The following is a 15,099-nucleotide window of genomic DNA, read 5'->3' as shown; positions in this document are numbered from 1 at the left end:
TGTCCTCCTGGAGGTCGGGCCCCCCAGATAGCATAGGAACACGTGATAAGCCATTGTTTGTTTCATTATAGGAAATTAGCTTTAAAACTGCAACATTTTCTCTCAGACCCATAATAATAATAATAATAATAATCAGTTGTATGACTGAATGAGACATTATTTTCTCAACACTTATTGTTGTCAGAAAGCTTGTTGTCTTAGTAGCATTCTCATTCCTTCACCATTTAATTATGGGTAGTGGACAGGCATAACCTGTAGAATGGATCAGGGAAGTGTTGAATTCACAGAGGCCTTTGATATGTTATGGCAGGCCCGAGGGTGGAACACAATGGTAACCACGTTCATAAAAAATGTAGTGTGACACATCATCTGGTTACAATGATGTTGCCATAGGGAATTTATTGTTTTGTTCCACACAGCAAATCACCGGACAGGTCAGGGTTCGATTTTAAGAGGCTACAGAGCGCCTCCGGTCGTGTGTCGTTAGCGTCAGAGCAATGAGTGAAACATTCCAGATTTAGCCCGTTAGGCCAAACGGTACTACTTATGTAGGTCAATATGACCTTCTAGAGCGAGGGCATAGAGCCAGTAAGGTTAGATATTAGAAGATATCTGTTCGGTGACCGAGCCGAAGTATTCTGTCCGCCTATCGCATTAAGCAAGAGTGGGCAGACCACAGGCATATCTGTATTTATGTGCCGTGTCGCTTCGGCCAACATAACGCTATGCCAAATGGGTAATTGTGAGACTTCACTAGTAAACTCACCCTTTCCAGCGTAATATGGACCTATTTTGTGCTGGGAAGTGAGATTTCTGAACAAAGTAGGGTTAGCTTGCACGAGTTGCTAAGCTAACAAAAGGGGGAAAACTTTTCGCTTTCTGTGTTTCGCTTAAATTCCTCCTCCTTGCGCAACGGAAGTCCCGCCCTTTGTACTTCCGTTTGATTTCAGCGTTACATCTCTTAAAAGAAGTAGGGGAAATCCAAACGTGGATCACGTTAAAATAATCCAGCAATCTCAATTGCTTGGGTATCATCGCCTCATTCAATTTATTTATTTAAATTGTCGAACATACCTTTCTAGGTTCTTTCAATTAAATGAGACACCTTAAACTTTGCAATATTCATTTAGATGAAGCAGATCTCTCAGGATAATTTAAAGTTTAATTCCCAGATAGCATATACAGGTTTGATTATTCATTACATTTCATCAATCAGTAAAATCTGCTTTTGCAAAGCACAATCAATCAGTCCCACCTCCAGCAGGAATCCCATGTGGCTGTGGCCTGAGGGGAAAGTGTACCATAGTGGTGAATGTACCTAACATTACTTTTATGATAACCCAGCAATCTCAATTGCTTGGGTATCATAGTCTCATTCAATTTATTTATCTAAATTGTCGAACAAAACTTTCTAGGTTCTTCCAATTAAATGAGACACCTTAAACTTTGCAATAGTAACCTAGATGAACCAACTTCCCAGGTTAATTTAAAGTTTAATTCCCAGATAGCCTATCCAGGTATGATTAATCATTATCATTGATTTGCTTTTGCAAATTCATTCACGTCCAACTTCCACAGTACTGTCCAGTACTGATGGTTCATTAACGTCTATAAATAGATTAAAGTCGTCTTTGCAGCTCCCAATATATTCCAAAACCAAACTTTGGAAAATTAGGAAAAACAATTTTCCTTTCAAATGTTCTAATAATGTGCAAGCTATCAGAGGGGGTAGTCCCCACTCGCCCGCTGATTAGTGAACCTCCACCCGTAAATGGATTGATCTCTGACCTCAGCAGTGATACCAACCCTAATTATGCCATTAGCGGAAAAACAGCAGACAACAACGCTTTCCAAAATCAACCATCGGGCGCAGGCCTCGTAAAGGTTCTCTCCAGTCTATCCCTGATGTCTTACCATCCGAGATTGGCATCTGTCCAATACCGCAGTGCACAGCTGAAGCAGGTAATGGTAGACATAAAGGGACAGGTGGAGAGAACCTGGAAACCAATGACAAATGCAGAAATGGGAAAAAATCTGCTAGCTATGGAACTGCGCTTGAAAACTGAACAATTAAATGTAATTGCAAAAACGTATGACGATGAACAAGCACAAGCTCTTCAACAAAATCATCTACAGGAACAAAATCATATGCTACAGGAACAACTCGATTTAGCCAAAACAAAATATGATGATGTCCACACCAAACTAGATAAATCTGAAGAGTTATCTACAAACAGGAGCGCTCAACTTGATAACATGCATGCTGTTTTGTTGAATGTTACTCAAAGTAACACAGTTCTCCTCAAAACGCTGCAGACCAAAGACGATCAGTTAATGAACACAATGTCAAGGTTGGATGACAAATCAGCAGAACTCATTGAAGTCGCTGACCAAATGAATGATGAGAGAACTCAGGTAATGAAGATGGAAATATTGATTTCTAAGCAAGCCAAGGAAATCTCATCACTGAATCTCTCGCTCCGTACTCAAGACCTCTATCTGCAAACCATGACAGATAAGTTTGAGACCGAAAGGAGCAAGTGTGACACTCACGTGTCCAAAATCAGTACTCTAAGTGCTCAAGTGGACTCTGCAATGCAGCAGAATACCACCCTTAGGTACCATCTGGAGGAAGTCCAGAACGTGACTACCAATCCAAGCAACCGGAGCCCTGTACTCACAGGAGTAAAGACGATAGGTTTCAGACCTTGCCTCCCTCATGTGTCCCTCAGTCTTCTCCTCTTGGCCATTCGGCACTGAGTAATATTGCTCCTCCTGGCCAACAAGAACAAGGCTTGGCTTCTCCTCTTGGCCTTTCGGCCCCAATCTCTCCAGTTTGAAGCCAACCCTCTCCGCCCACTTGGCGCGGAATACCTTGACAAACTCATCAAGAATTTCCCCGCCTTTGACCCCGTTCCAGGTCAGCCAAACGATACTGAGACGTTCCTAGCTGACATAGAGGACGTGTTGGATGGCTACCCGAACGCTACGGCTTCTGACAGGGTTTACTTGTTGAAGCAAATGTCAAATAGACACGTGACAAGGTTAATTAGTCTACAACAGCAACACGTGCTAAATGACTACGCTAAACTTGCCACAGCTTTGAAATTAGAATTCAGTGGTTCTGCGACTCGTAAACACGGTTGGCCTACACACCGAAACATGCATGGAAGACCTGTTACCTTTTAAACAAATGTTCCTGTCGAACATGTATCCCACCTTCATCACCTACTTGGGCCCTGCCGTCCCACGGTGGCTTGCCTATCTTACAACTCAGAGAGCTTGCAAGCACAGCTTTTGAGGCATCAAAAGTTCACAACGCTAAGAGCCCTGACCACTCGGTTTTGAAGTTTGACCAGGAGCACTCACTCCAGTTAGAGGGTGCATTATCAGGTATTGGAGCGTTGAGGGATGACGCACAACAACAGTTTCTCCCACGAAACTATGATTCCAATAACCTCCGCGGTCGAAATAACTGTAAAGTACGTCGCCATCAACATGACTACCGCTACAATCGACCTGTTCGCTACGTTCCTGCACCCAACCCACAAAAATTGTCAGAGCACAAGGGTAACAAGGAGTTGAAGGATTATCAAAACGTAGACCAATGTTCTCCAGAAGTTCCACTATGGGAAGAACTAAAGCGAGAACAATTTGGGTTAAAGGGTCAAATATTAACACAAGGACTAGACGGGGAATTACCGGACACCAGGTCCGCAGGAATTAACACCCATAGCAAGGACGTTAAAGTTAAAATTTCTCCCGCTCTCATTCAAGACTCTATCCAGGGCCCGCTTGATCAAGAAACAAGCCCCCAGACTTTGTCTATAGACTCTGATACAAAGTGTGCTTTTTTAAAAAGGATAAAAAAGTCATTGTTCGATGACCTCAAAAGGTTTTGAAGCAAACTAAACGTTGGTTAAAAGTGGAACGATGCGACACTAAACTTTCAGGGGTCACTCAGACTACCTCGCCTCTCACATTGAGAGTCATGCTGAAACTCCACTTCCAGGACGTATCACTAGTTCACTTTGTGTATGTTACCAGCCTCGAAACTGTACCCCTGCTACTGGGAGCAGAATTGATGGATCAGTTGCTCCCATTGATGGACCAATATCCTCGTCTCAGTTCGCAGGTACTGAATAGGTTGCCACACGCCAACGCGGTGGTGCCTGACATGCCTCGACAGCCACTGAGCGTTTTGAAGCACAACACCAGGAGATATGGTTGAAAGGTTACAGCCATTCTCATTACAACGCGGCCGCTGACAACTAGTACATGGGGTCCGACCTTTCCGTTTGCGCCTCAGACACCAACACCAACCGCTGGTGGGGGGGTCCGGAGACACAAAGGGGGCAATAGTAGCCCAGACCCATAATGAGCCTCATCGAGGCCGGTGGGGGAGGTCGAGGCTACGGACAACATGGTACGAGGCCACCAGAGAATAAATCAAATCTAGTTGTAAACATCCCTATGAGAACAGTGAGGAGCAGACAGGCCCCTAGACAGGGATTATCTTAGAACACATCTAAGATAGTACTGAGATGTACCACACTGGTTGTAAAGGAAGTCCAGTGGACTTGTCCACCTCCAAAACAAATGGCAACAATAATAATTCCTTGCCATGTGTAGGTTCTACTACAATACAACTAGTAAAATGCTCCAATGATGTGTCCCGGTAGTATAATATTTCAAAATAAATCGGTAGGATAACTGGTCCCTTTGAGCACCAGTACCAATACCAGCAACAGTCAGTCCATGATCACACCACATATGACTCCAATACTTTAAAGAGTACTTCCGTCGTGAGGTTAGTTCCTCAGTAGATAACATAGCTATGAAATAGCTATCACCACTGCAATAGTGGAAGACACAGTGACTTGTAGTAAAAACTACTACAGACTCCCTCGACACCAATTCTGACTGACCTCCCGGCATTGACCTGAAAATTACCTGACTACGTCAGACTCATTCTGAACAAGTTGTAATCTGCCAGGATACTTGGTTTTCTTCCCTTGACATGCGCGCTTGTGTAAGCATAAACGCACATGCACAACAGAACATCCAACTAGGATTTATGCTAGGATCACTTAAGGGTCCAAGCAAAATACCAGCCTTAGTAAAGTTTAACATTTACTTCTAGACTTTGACTCTACAGCACTCACCAGTTTTCTTCCCAGAAGTCCATAGGTCATCCCTGTAGATTGCCCAAAACTAGTGCCTTACAGCTGTAAACTTATCATATAGTTATCAACTTAGGATAGTGCCTAAGAAACACACCAAGTAGGAAAACCCTAGATATGGCATTAGAGACAATGCCATGATAGTCATTTTCCCAGAGCATTGGACGTATATAGAATACAGTCCAATTAGATGATTTTTGTGTAAGAACTATATTTTGTATATCTTTTGTTTATGCTTTCATTCCTTTTCGGTTCAGTTCCTTTGACACTTAGGAAGTGATAGAGCCATAAACAACATCCCCATACAACCATCACTTAGTGCCACAACGCCGCTCATTGGGGAATTAATGCAATTATATATATTTTTGTGTGTGCGTTGTTAACATCTGCCTAAGATACTGCCCAGATCTTCCAGTCCGGAACGGCGACCCCAAATCCGGACACGGACGGCCCATACATGTGGCAGCATGCCCCGCTGTTAGAGAGCCTGCCAAGGTAAACCACCAGAGGGGGGACCGCAACGGCGATCACCAACCAGGACATCCCCTGGCCCTTCCTGGGGTACTTTGCAGCTTCCAGGGAACCTACCAAGGCAAATCACTAGAGGTGGCCGCAACGGCGATCACCAACCGGACATCAACGGCCCATTCTTGTGGTGGACTGCTCCGCTATCAGAGAAGCCTACCAAGTTCTTCCACCAGAGGGGACTGCAACGATGATCTACAAACAGGACATCATGTGGTCATGATTCTATGTTGATTTGTAACTTGCCCGACAAACAAGATCCAAACCACCAGGGCGGGGGGGGGGGGGGGGGTGTATGTCATGACGTTGTCCTCTTTGGGTACACCAAGCCCCATCCCCATCTCCCTGTCTCCTACACACAGGCTGTTGTGGTCAGAGAGAAGTCGTAAATTGCTGGAAGAGATTATCTCCTCATGGCCACAGTATAGAGAGAGAGTAGAGTTTTCATAGAAGATAACAAAGGAATTTCTTCCACCACACAGACCTTGAGGTCCGAACAACATTTATGTTCTGGAGAAGGTATAGAAGATCGGTGAAGACGACAGCTACGAACTGGTCTATTTGGTACAATTTTGTGAAACTCATGGGAGTCAATACGGCCACATGATCATAACGCTGTTTATATAATAGCCTCAGATATGAGGTTAAATCAAATCAAATCAAATTTTATTTGTCACATACACATGGTTAGCAGATGTTAATGCGAGTGTAGCGAAATGCTTGTGCTTCTAGTTCCGACAATGCAGTGATAACCAACAAGTAATCTAACTAACAATTCCAAAACTACTGTCTTATACACAGTGTAAGGGGATAAGGAACATGTACATAAGGATATATGAATGAGTGATGGTACAGAGCAGCATACAGTAGATGGTATCGAGTACAGTATATACATATGAGATGAGTGTGTAGACAAAGTAAACAAAGTGGCATAGTTAAAGTGGCTAGTGATACATGTGTTACATAAGGATGCAGTCGATGTTGTAGAGTACAGTATATACATATGCATATGAGATGAATAATGTAGGGTAAGTAACATTATATAAGGTAGCATTGTTTAAAGTGGCTAGTGATATATTTACATCATTTCCCATCAATTCCCATTATTAAAATTAGTTAATCATGTAATGCTAATTACAGAGAATCTTTGATAAAAATTAAAAATGTGTGGTAATATCTAACAAGTAATCTAACAATTCCCCAACAACTACCTAATACACACAAATCTAAAGGGGTGAATGAGAATATGTACATATAAGTATATAGATGAGTGATGGATAAGAGCGTCTGCTAAATGACTTAAATGTAAATGTAAATGTAAATGATGGCCGAGCAGCATAGGCAAGGTGTATATACAGTACATGTGATATAAGTAATGTAAGATATGTAAACATTATTAAAGTGCCATTATTTAAAGTGGCATTGTTTAAAGTGACTAGTGATCAATTTATTAAAGTGTCCAGTGATTGGGTCTCAATGTAGGCAGCAGTCTCTCTGAGTTAGTGATTGCTTTTTAGCAGTCTGATGACCTTGAGATATAAGCTGTTTTTCAATCTCTCGGTCCCAGCGTTTATGCACCTGTACTGACCTCACTTTCTGGATGATGTGAACAGGCAGTGGTGGGTAGCATGTTTTCCCCCGGTGACGAGTTGTGCAGACCCTCTGGAGAGTAGATTTAAATAGGGAAGTAGGGTGGTACTATTTTTATTTTATTCATTTTTAGAATGTTTTTGTGGGTGCAGTGTTAGATGGTAGGGTATTTGTTTATTTATTTGTTCAAGCAAAGTTTAAGGGAGTTTACTCCAGTCTAATAGGTGGAGGTAATGAAACATTGGATGCCAACCACCGTTAAACCTCGTCGAAGATCAAGAAGAAGAAGTTACTGTGGGAACTTCCTGTTTGTAGTGTGACCGGAAGTGGATAAAAACATTGGAGGGAACGAAAAATATTCTGACATCTGTTGAAAAGGACAACATAGTCTGTAAGTAAGTTCACATATGGTGTTTAGCTAACAATGTTATTATAGTAATGTTTAGGGAGCGTGTATATTGTATCAGAATCTGTACAAAGATAAAGGGCTAGCATTTGGTAACTAATTGAAGTTTACGCACAGACAGGGGGTGGGGATTGTTTATAAATATATTTGGTTTACGACTCTTTCCAATGTTGGAAATCCCAGCTAGCTAGCTAACGTTATTAAAACTGCCTGCCAGCTAGTTTTGTAATGTCATGTTAGGTATTTGGCACAGGCACATACGTATTTGGCATATGTCCCACTTGAAGCTAGCTGGCTAACTAAATAGCATTGTTAGTCATATTGGAAAAATAGTGACCAATTGAAGCTTGTGCCAGAATTAATCCAGTTTGCTTATAATGGTGTTGTGAACTGGCTAACTAAATCGAACCTGCTGTTAGGACTGTTTTGGCTATTTAGCTCTAACACCTGCTGTTTTTTTGGTTCTAGGGACTACCTACCTTGTGTCCAGCAGCCAGATCACCATGGCGAAAAGGAGGAGCCTGTCCAACCTGGTGGTGTCTTGTAAGTGGGCGTCCTGCACCTTCAAAGGCCACTGCATGGAGGAGCTCAGTGAACACATGTCACTGCACCTGAAGGATCACCTAGGAGACAGAGATGCTATGGAAGAACTAGGTGGGTTCGTGAGGGGACTGGCAGGTGACGGCTACATCAGTGTCTCAGTATTGTCCCAATAGCTTCCTTTCCCTAGTCTTTTCCATCAGGTGGAAGCAAATGTAGAATTTGAAATCTTTCTTTCACCTCCAAACGAGCTTCAATGCCTTACAACACTCCTGTGGCCTCCAACTGCTTTTAAATGCTAGTAAAACTAAGTGCATGCTCTTCAACCGACTGTTGCCCGCACCCGCCCACCCAACTAGCATCACTACTCTGGACGGTTCTGACTTAGAAAATGTGGACAACTACAAATACCTAGGTGTCTGGTTAGACTGTAAACTCTCCTTCCAGACTCACATTAAGCATCTCCAATCCAAAATTAAATCTAGAATCGGATTCCTATTTCTCAACAAAGCTTCCTCCACTCAAGCTGCCAACCATACCCTTGTAAAACTTACTATACTACCGATCCTTGACTTCGGCGGTGTCATTTACAAAATAGCCTCCAACACTCTACTCAGCAAATTGGATGTAGTCTATCACACTGCCATCCGTTTTGTCACCAAAGCCCCATATACTACCCACCACTGCGACCTGTATGCTCTCGTTGGCTGGCCCTCGTTACATATTCGTCGCCAAACCCACCGGCTCCAGGTCATCTATAAGTCCTAGGTAAAGCCCTGCCTTATCTCAGCTCACTGGTCACCATAGCAACACCCACCCGTAGCACGTGCTGCAGCAGGTATATTTCACTGGTTATCCCCAAAGCTAACACTTTCTTTGGCCACCTTTCTTTACAATTCTCTGCTGCCAATGACTGGAACAAATTGCAAAAATCACTGAAGCTGGAGCCTTGTATCTCCCTCTCTAAGCATCAGCTGTCAGAGCAGCTTACCGATCACTGTACCTGTACACAGCCAATCTATAAATAGCATACCCAACTACCTCATCCCCATATTGTTATTTATCCTCTTGCTCTTTTGCACCCCAGTATCTCTACTTGCACATCATCATCTGCACATCTATCACTCCAGTGTCAATGCTAAACTGTAATTATTTTGCCTCTATGGCCTATTTATTGCCTTACCTCCCTACTCTTCTACATTTAAACACACTGTAAATATATTTTTCTATTATGTTATTGACTGTACGTTTGTTTGTGTAACTGTTGTTTTGTCGCACTGCTTTGCTTTGCTTTGCTTTGCTTTGCTTTGCTTTATCTTGGCCAGGTCGCAGTTGTAAATGAGAACTTGTTCTCAACTGGCCTACCTGGTTAAATAAAGGTGATCAAAAATAAAGAAGTGATTTCAAAGGAAAGTAGTGAAGAACAGGAAGCCTTTGAAAAGTACTGAGACTTAGTTGATTATATGCTGACCAGAATATCACTAACACCTACTGCCTTTCGCCAGATAACGTGTGTTGTGTTGCCCCCTCTAGATGACTATGCATGTCTGTGGGAGGGCTGTGAGTTCCTGGCTATGGGCAGCCCCAGGGAGCTGGAGATCCATGCTCACTTCCACACCTTCCACAGCAAACTCAAGTTCATTGGGGAGCAGATGCTCAAGTCCCACCCCAACTTCCCCAGCTGTACCCAGGACCTCCACAGCAACAACCTGGTCCCCGAGATCTCAGAGGGACTTGTGTGCCAGTGGGAGCACTGTGATGTAAGTTAATAATACCCTGGATGGTGATTCTGCATCCCACTGTTTGACATCTCCCTTATAATCCATTGCCACCCTTAGTAATTCTGTGTATGTGATGTACTTAATGTTTGTTGTTTTTTGCTTACAGAGTACATTTAACAACCCGGAGTGGTTCTATCGGCATGTGGACATGCACGCTCATTGCACTGGTCTCTCTCCTCTCCCAGACCAGCAGCAGGCCATCTTCTGCAGCTGGAAAGGTACTGGTAGGGGCAAGAAAGGGATCACATTATACTGTATCAGCACAACCTTTCCTGCTGTAGTGCTACATTGAATATACTGATGTTTTGTTGGCCTGCTTCAGCTGATATCCTCTTCATGTGTTTCCACAGGTTGTGATGCATTCTTTAAGATCAAGTACCGTCTGCGGGAGCACCTGCGCAGCCACACTCAGGAGCGTCTGGTGGCCTGCCCCACCTGCGGCTGCATGTTCTCCAGCAACACCAAGTTCTTCGACCACATCCACAGACAGGCCGAGCCAGAGGGTGAATGGGCTCAGCTCTGCCTGGCCAGAAGTCACTGTTTTACAGCTTATAGGCAGATATGTTATTGGCTTAGACATGTACATTTTAATTTGATTGAATGCCCTCTGATTCTTGCAGAGTCCCTGGTGTGTGAGCATTGTGACAAAGGCTTTGCCAATGAGAGACTGTTGAGAGACCATGTACGACAACATGGTGAGTGTGCTGTTCTCCACCACTTTTGTTCAGTATTATTTAGCTCATTTTCCATGTCTGGCTTGGACATGTACATCTATTAGTCCGATTTATTTTAGTTGTAGTGCTATCAATAGGGTTTGTCAATAAGATATTTTGATTGGCTGATGATGGCTGTTGTCTGTCCAGTTTCTTTCACTGTAAACCTTATGAGTGATCTATCCTCTGCCTCTCAGTGAACCATATCAAGTGTCCCCTATGTGACATGACCTGCACCTCTCTCGCCACTCTGAAGATCCATATCAAGTTCCGCCACTGTGACGAGCGACCCTTTCCCTGTGACTTCTGTGAGAGCAGGTTGTTGTTCCACAGAGTCATCACAACTTACTGACCCTTATGGGCTGTAAACATATTGTGCACATATTATTTTGCTTACACTTTTGTTTATGATGCATGTTTCCCAGCTTTAAGAACCAGCACGACCTGCGGAAGCACATGGAGACACATAATGAGGGGGCGGCCTACCACTGCTCTGTGGAGGGCTGTGACTACTCCTCCCGCATGGCCCACACCATGAACCAGCACTACAAGAGAGTACACGAGGTACTTGAGACTGTCTGCAGGGGACGCCAAACACTCACTGCTCAATAGACCTACAGAATCAAGATCAGTGTCAAAGCTGGACTTTTTCATTTTCAAATATGCTTTTGGGTTTGGAATTTAGATCAAGTGTACTCCATTTGACACTTGTGTAATTTTCCCCTGTAGGGTGGAATGGTCTCAAAATACAAGTGTCATCTCTGTGACAGAACCTTCTCTTGGTGTTACACACTCACTCTCCACCTGCGCAAGAAACACCACCTGAAATGGCCCTCTGGACACTCCCGCTTCAGGTATGAACAGCACTTGATCTTTCCCTTGTGTTATTAGTTAACATGAGTTAGTCAGTTTTACCATAAGGGGGTGGTTGTTGATTATTTGGCTTGCTCCAGATACAAGGAGGATGAAGATGGCTACCTGAGGCTGAACATGGTGCGTTACGAGACAGTGGAGGTGACTCAGGAGATCATGAAGAACATGGCTAAGAAGAGGACGCCCCATAAGGGCCCCGGGTCCAGCAGCCGAGCCAAGAGAGCTGCCACCCGGGCAGCCAGGAGTCATGGCTCTCCCCCTGGCTCCTCTTCCCCCTCCTCTTGCTCCTCTTCCTCAGAGCTCTCTGCAGGGGAGGAGATGTCAGCCCAGCCTAGCCCCAGGAGCAGTGACTCACCTGTGTACTGTGTACTGAGTAACGTGTCTGATATGGGGGATGACCCCGACGCAACCCGGGACGGCTCTGACTCCTGCGGGCCCTCGGGTGCTGTGAGGGCCCTGACTGAGGTGGCCAGGGGTCTGGGGATGGATGTGGTGTGATCACACACAGACCCTCCTTATTCTAGTGGTCCAAGTAAACTATTGACGTTACCACATTGTTGTCTCCAACCTTGATCCTGTAGACTAAAGTAGCGATACCAACTTGAATTGTATCTCAATGAATAGGAATATTCCATTCGATGAATGCAGCCATTCATATCTAAAGCACTGTCATTCCTTTGTGAAATGTGCACTTGGTTGAAGAAATACAGATCCAGTATCTTCTCAGGACCAGTGTTGGAGACCACTAATGTAGCATTACTGAATCACTCCATTGTTACAGCTGTGCTGCATGTATGATGGCTGGGCTTAACCTGGGATGGACTGTTTATTAAAGTTCACTAAATGTTAGTATCTCTGGAAGAGATGTGACAAGTTGACAAGAATGTGAGGACTGTTAGTGCTTACTATCCCTGATCAAATGTTTTTATTTGTTAGTGTTTTACAGTATTAGCTTTAATGCGGCGAGGGCGTTGGCAGCATCAGAATGTGACCCCATTGACAGCAGTTTTGAAATCACCTCAGGTTTTTAGTGTAGAGTCTCAGGTCACTTTTTTTTTAGGTTTTCCTTTGTGGTCACTGGATAATCTGATTTCATTAATGCTGTAGCTTATGATTTGACCAAGTTTTTTTAGATTTAAGTTTTGTCAGTTATATTTTTGTATGTCCATTTTAGGAACAGTAACCAGACTAACTCATGAGTTAACATTTTATGAACGAATTTGCACTTTTATGTTGAACAAAATCATTGTTCATCAATTTACAGGTGTTTTAAAGGATGTAAATTGTTTTCAACACAGTAGTTTGTCCTGTATCTGTGTCATACAGGTAATAATCAGAATCACAGAATTTGTCTTGAAGCAGGACCTTGCAGAGTTACAGTTCTAAGGCAAGCAAGCTCACAGAATAGCGTCCTCTGATTTCTGTCATTACGAGGTAGTCCTGTGGGGCGCGCCAGACAATGGGAGAGAGAAGGGGACCAGAGGCACCAGTGTGCATAAGGACCCAGGGAGAAGAGTTCTGTTGGGGAGGCTACTCTGAGGGCTCTGTGAGACCCACCATGGAAATATGTGTCACTTGGAATAGGTGGAGGTCAGGAGGCTGGGATGGGTGAGATGGCCTCCCATGGTGGCAGAATGGAGGCTGTGCTGGTAGTATTCCTCTCTGAGCATAGTCAGACGCTATCTCCATGAGGTAAGCCCTCTCCTGCTGCTTCAGGGCCAGTGATGGGGTGGGTACGGAAAGCCGTGATGAGTGTCTCTGTATGACCAGTCTGCTGCCTTCAACAGCCTGGCCCCCACTACACCACGTGGAGGATCAGCCCTCATGCTCAGCTCTTGATGGGAGGAGACTGGGAGGTCCATACCTCTGTATACATCCCATAGTGGGTCTCTTAGGGGGGGTCCCAGGGAAGTGCAGGGTAAGGGTACCTCTCAGCTCCTGAGTAGGGGATGAGCCGAATAACAGGAGTGCCAACATGAGTCCGGGCCAGTTTACATAAGCTATTTACTGGGTAGAGTACTGGAATAATGTTTCCTATGGTCATGTGCTGCATCAACATGGAGGATGGCGTGTGTATTGGAGGGGTCAAGAGATGGTTTCTCTGTGGGGTCCTGGGTTTGAGGATCATCATTGAAATCCTGGTCATCCTCTCTCTGCCGCTTCATCTTCTTGGCCTTTATGTAGTTTTCACACTCAAGCCCTCTCTTCCTGACTCCCAGCTACGGCTGCCATTGGACCGCTGATCAGGTTTCAAGGTCATTGTCTGAGGAACAGACTTTTCTTTAGCCCGGTGAAATGTCAAAGAGTCCCTGCAACATTGTGGCCTTGATGTTTCTCCACTAAGTACTGTTTCTCCTCCATCTTCTCTCTGGGTAGGTGCAGCTGCTTTCCCCATTCCCTGTCCTGAGGTTTCCTGCTTGAATCTTCCTGGTCGTTCAGGTTGTCATTCAGAGGACAGGGGTGTCTTCTGCTGCCTGCTCCATCACTCAGGAGTTCCTCCTACTTCTCCATTTGGTGCATTTAGATTGTCTTTGTGATAGATCATGGGATAGTCTGTTTTTAAGAGGAGGAAGAATAAGCAAGTCAAAGAAATGTTAGTTTCAAAAGCCAATTCCCTCCTTTATGATTATTTTGTCATAATACTGAACCAATGCTGAAGGGAGACTGAATGCTACTCACTTAGTGCTAGGATTGCCATTCCACCAAATGCTGTGGCACTCATTGTCTCCAAAACTCCAAATGAAGGATGTGTACTGTGTGACTCTGGAGCAGGAGAACAATGGGAAAATGCTATGTTGAGTAATTTCTGTCGGTGTTAGATTACAGTACTCTAGTGAGATAAGTCATCTTTTTAAGGGGGTTAAGTATTTGGTCCCTGTCCTCACCTTGGTTAGAGAATGGGGTGGAGGACTGAATACGGTCCCGCTGATGGTGGATGGCTTGAATCAGGACCAGCAGGCTGAAGCAGAAACTCCGGCTTGATACCGAAGTGGATTGCTTGTGAGTTCACTTGCATTTTCTGCTGAGAAATGGAAGGACAGACAGACATATAGTGCCAGTTATGTGTGGCTTAGATACAAATAATAAGTTTGGGGTTTTATACACATTTTAGTGGATGTTCAACACATTTTCATACCTTCACCTGCAGTTTATGGTGGTGGATCTGCTATGCAATGCAGAACATGCATTGTATGCCATCTTCCTGGTCTCTGAGAGAATATCCAGTTCAGTAGGTCGAAACAGAACACAAAACGCTTTTCAAATGAGAACATTTTGGCGATACTCTTATGATTGAAATGATGAAATTAAAATGATCTAAAGGGTACTCTTGGGATTCTTCTCACACAAGTAGGTGCTTGTGTGACCCAATCCTAGGTCCTGGTGCCATGTCTAGAACATTTGATGTCTGACAAAGACAAGGAAATGTAGACTTCTGATCACACACTACTGACTCATGACACCATAACTTGTTGATACCTAAATACTAT

At 44.0% G+C, this 15,099-nt stretch overlaps 1 protein-coding gene across 2 annotated transcripts; it reads left to right on the top strand.

The window, feature by feature from the left end:
* Positions 1-7,612: 7,612 nt before the first annotated feature.
* zgc:112083 (uncharacterized protein LOC550461 homolog) lies at positions 7,613-12,904 on the top strand. 2 transcript variants are annotated; one of them, XM_046294104.1, is made up of 10 exons: positions 7,613-7,693; positions 8,173-8,358; positions 9,778-10,004; positions 10,132-10,243; positions 10,376-10,528; positions 10,646-10,720; positions 10,936-11,056; positions 11,164-11,302; positions 11,468-11,592; positions 11,692-12,904. In XM_046294104.1, exons 2-10 carry the CDS (start codon positions 8,208-8,210, stop codon positions 12,107-12,109), a joined length of 1,521 nt encoding a protein of 506 aa, XP_046150060.1. In that variant the 5' UTR covers positions 7,613-7,693; positions 8,173-8,207; the 3' UTR covers positions 12,110-12,904. The 2 variants fall into 2 exon arrangements, with proteins under 2 accessions (XP_046150060.1, XP_046150059.1); XM_046294103.1 differs by having other exon boundaries at positions 7,619-7,689.
* Positions 12,905-15,099: the final 2,195 nt, after the last annotated feature.

Source organism: Oncorhynchus gorbuscha, linkage group LG13, assembly GCF_021184085.1.
Source record: "Oncorhynchus gorbuscha isolate QuinsamMale2020 ecotype Even-year linkage group LG13, OgorEven_v1.0, whole genome shotgun sequence".
Lineage (NCBI taxonomy): Eukaryota > Metazoa > Chordata > Actinopteri > Salmoniformes > Salmonidae > Oncorhynchus > Oncorhynchus gorbuscha.
This window is presented reverse-complemented; position numbering and strand designations above follow the sequence as displayed.

Excerpts from the sequence above, each read along its gene's own strand:
- zgc:112083 (XM_046294104.1), top strand. The coding sequence starts at position 8,208 with ATGGCGAAAAGGAGGAGCCTGTCCAACCTGGTGGTGTCTTGTAAGTGG. Across the intron at positions 8,359-9,777 it reads AGATGCTATGGAAGAACTAG|ATGACTATGCATGTCTGTGG; the intron begins GTGGGTTCGTGA and ends TGCCCCCTCTAG. Across the intron at positions 10,529-10,645 it reads CAGACAGGCCGAGCCAGAGG|AGTCCCTGGTGTGTGAGCAT; the intron begins GTGAATGGGCTC and ends TGATTCTTGCAG.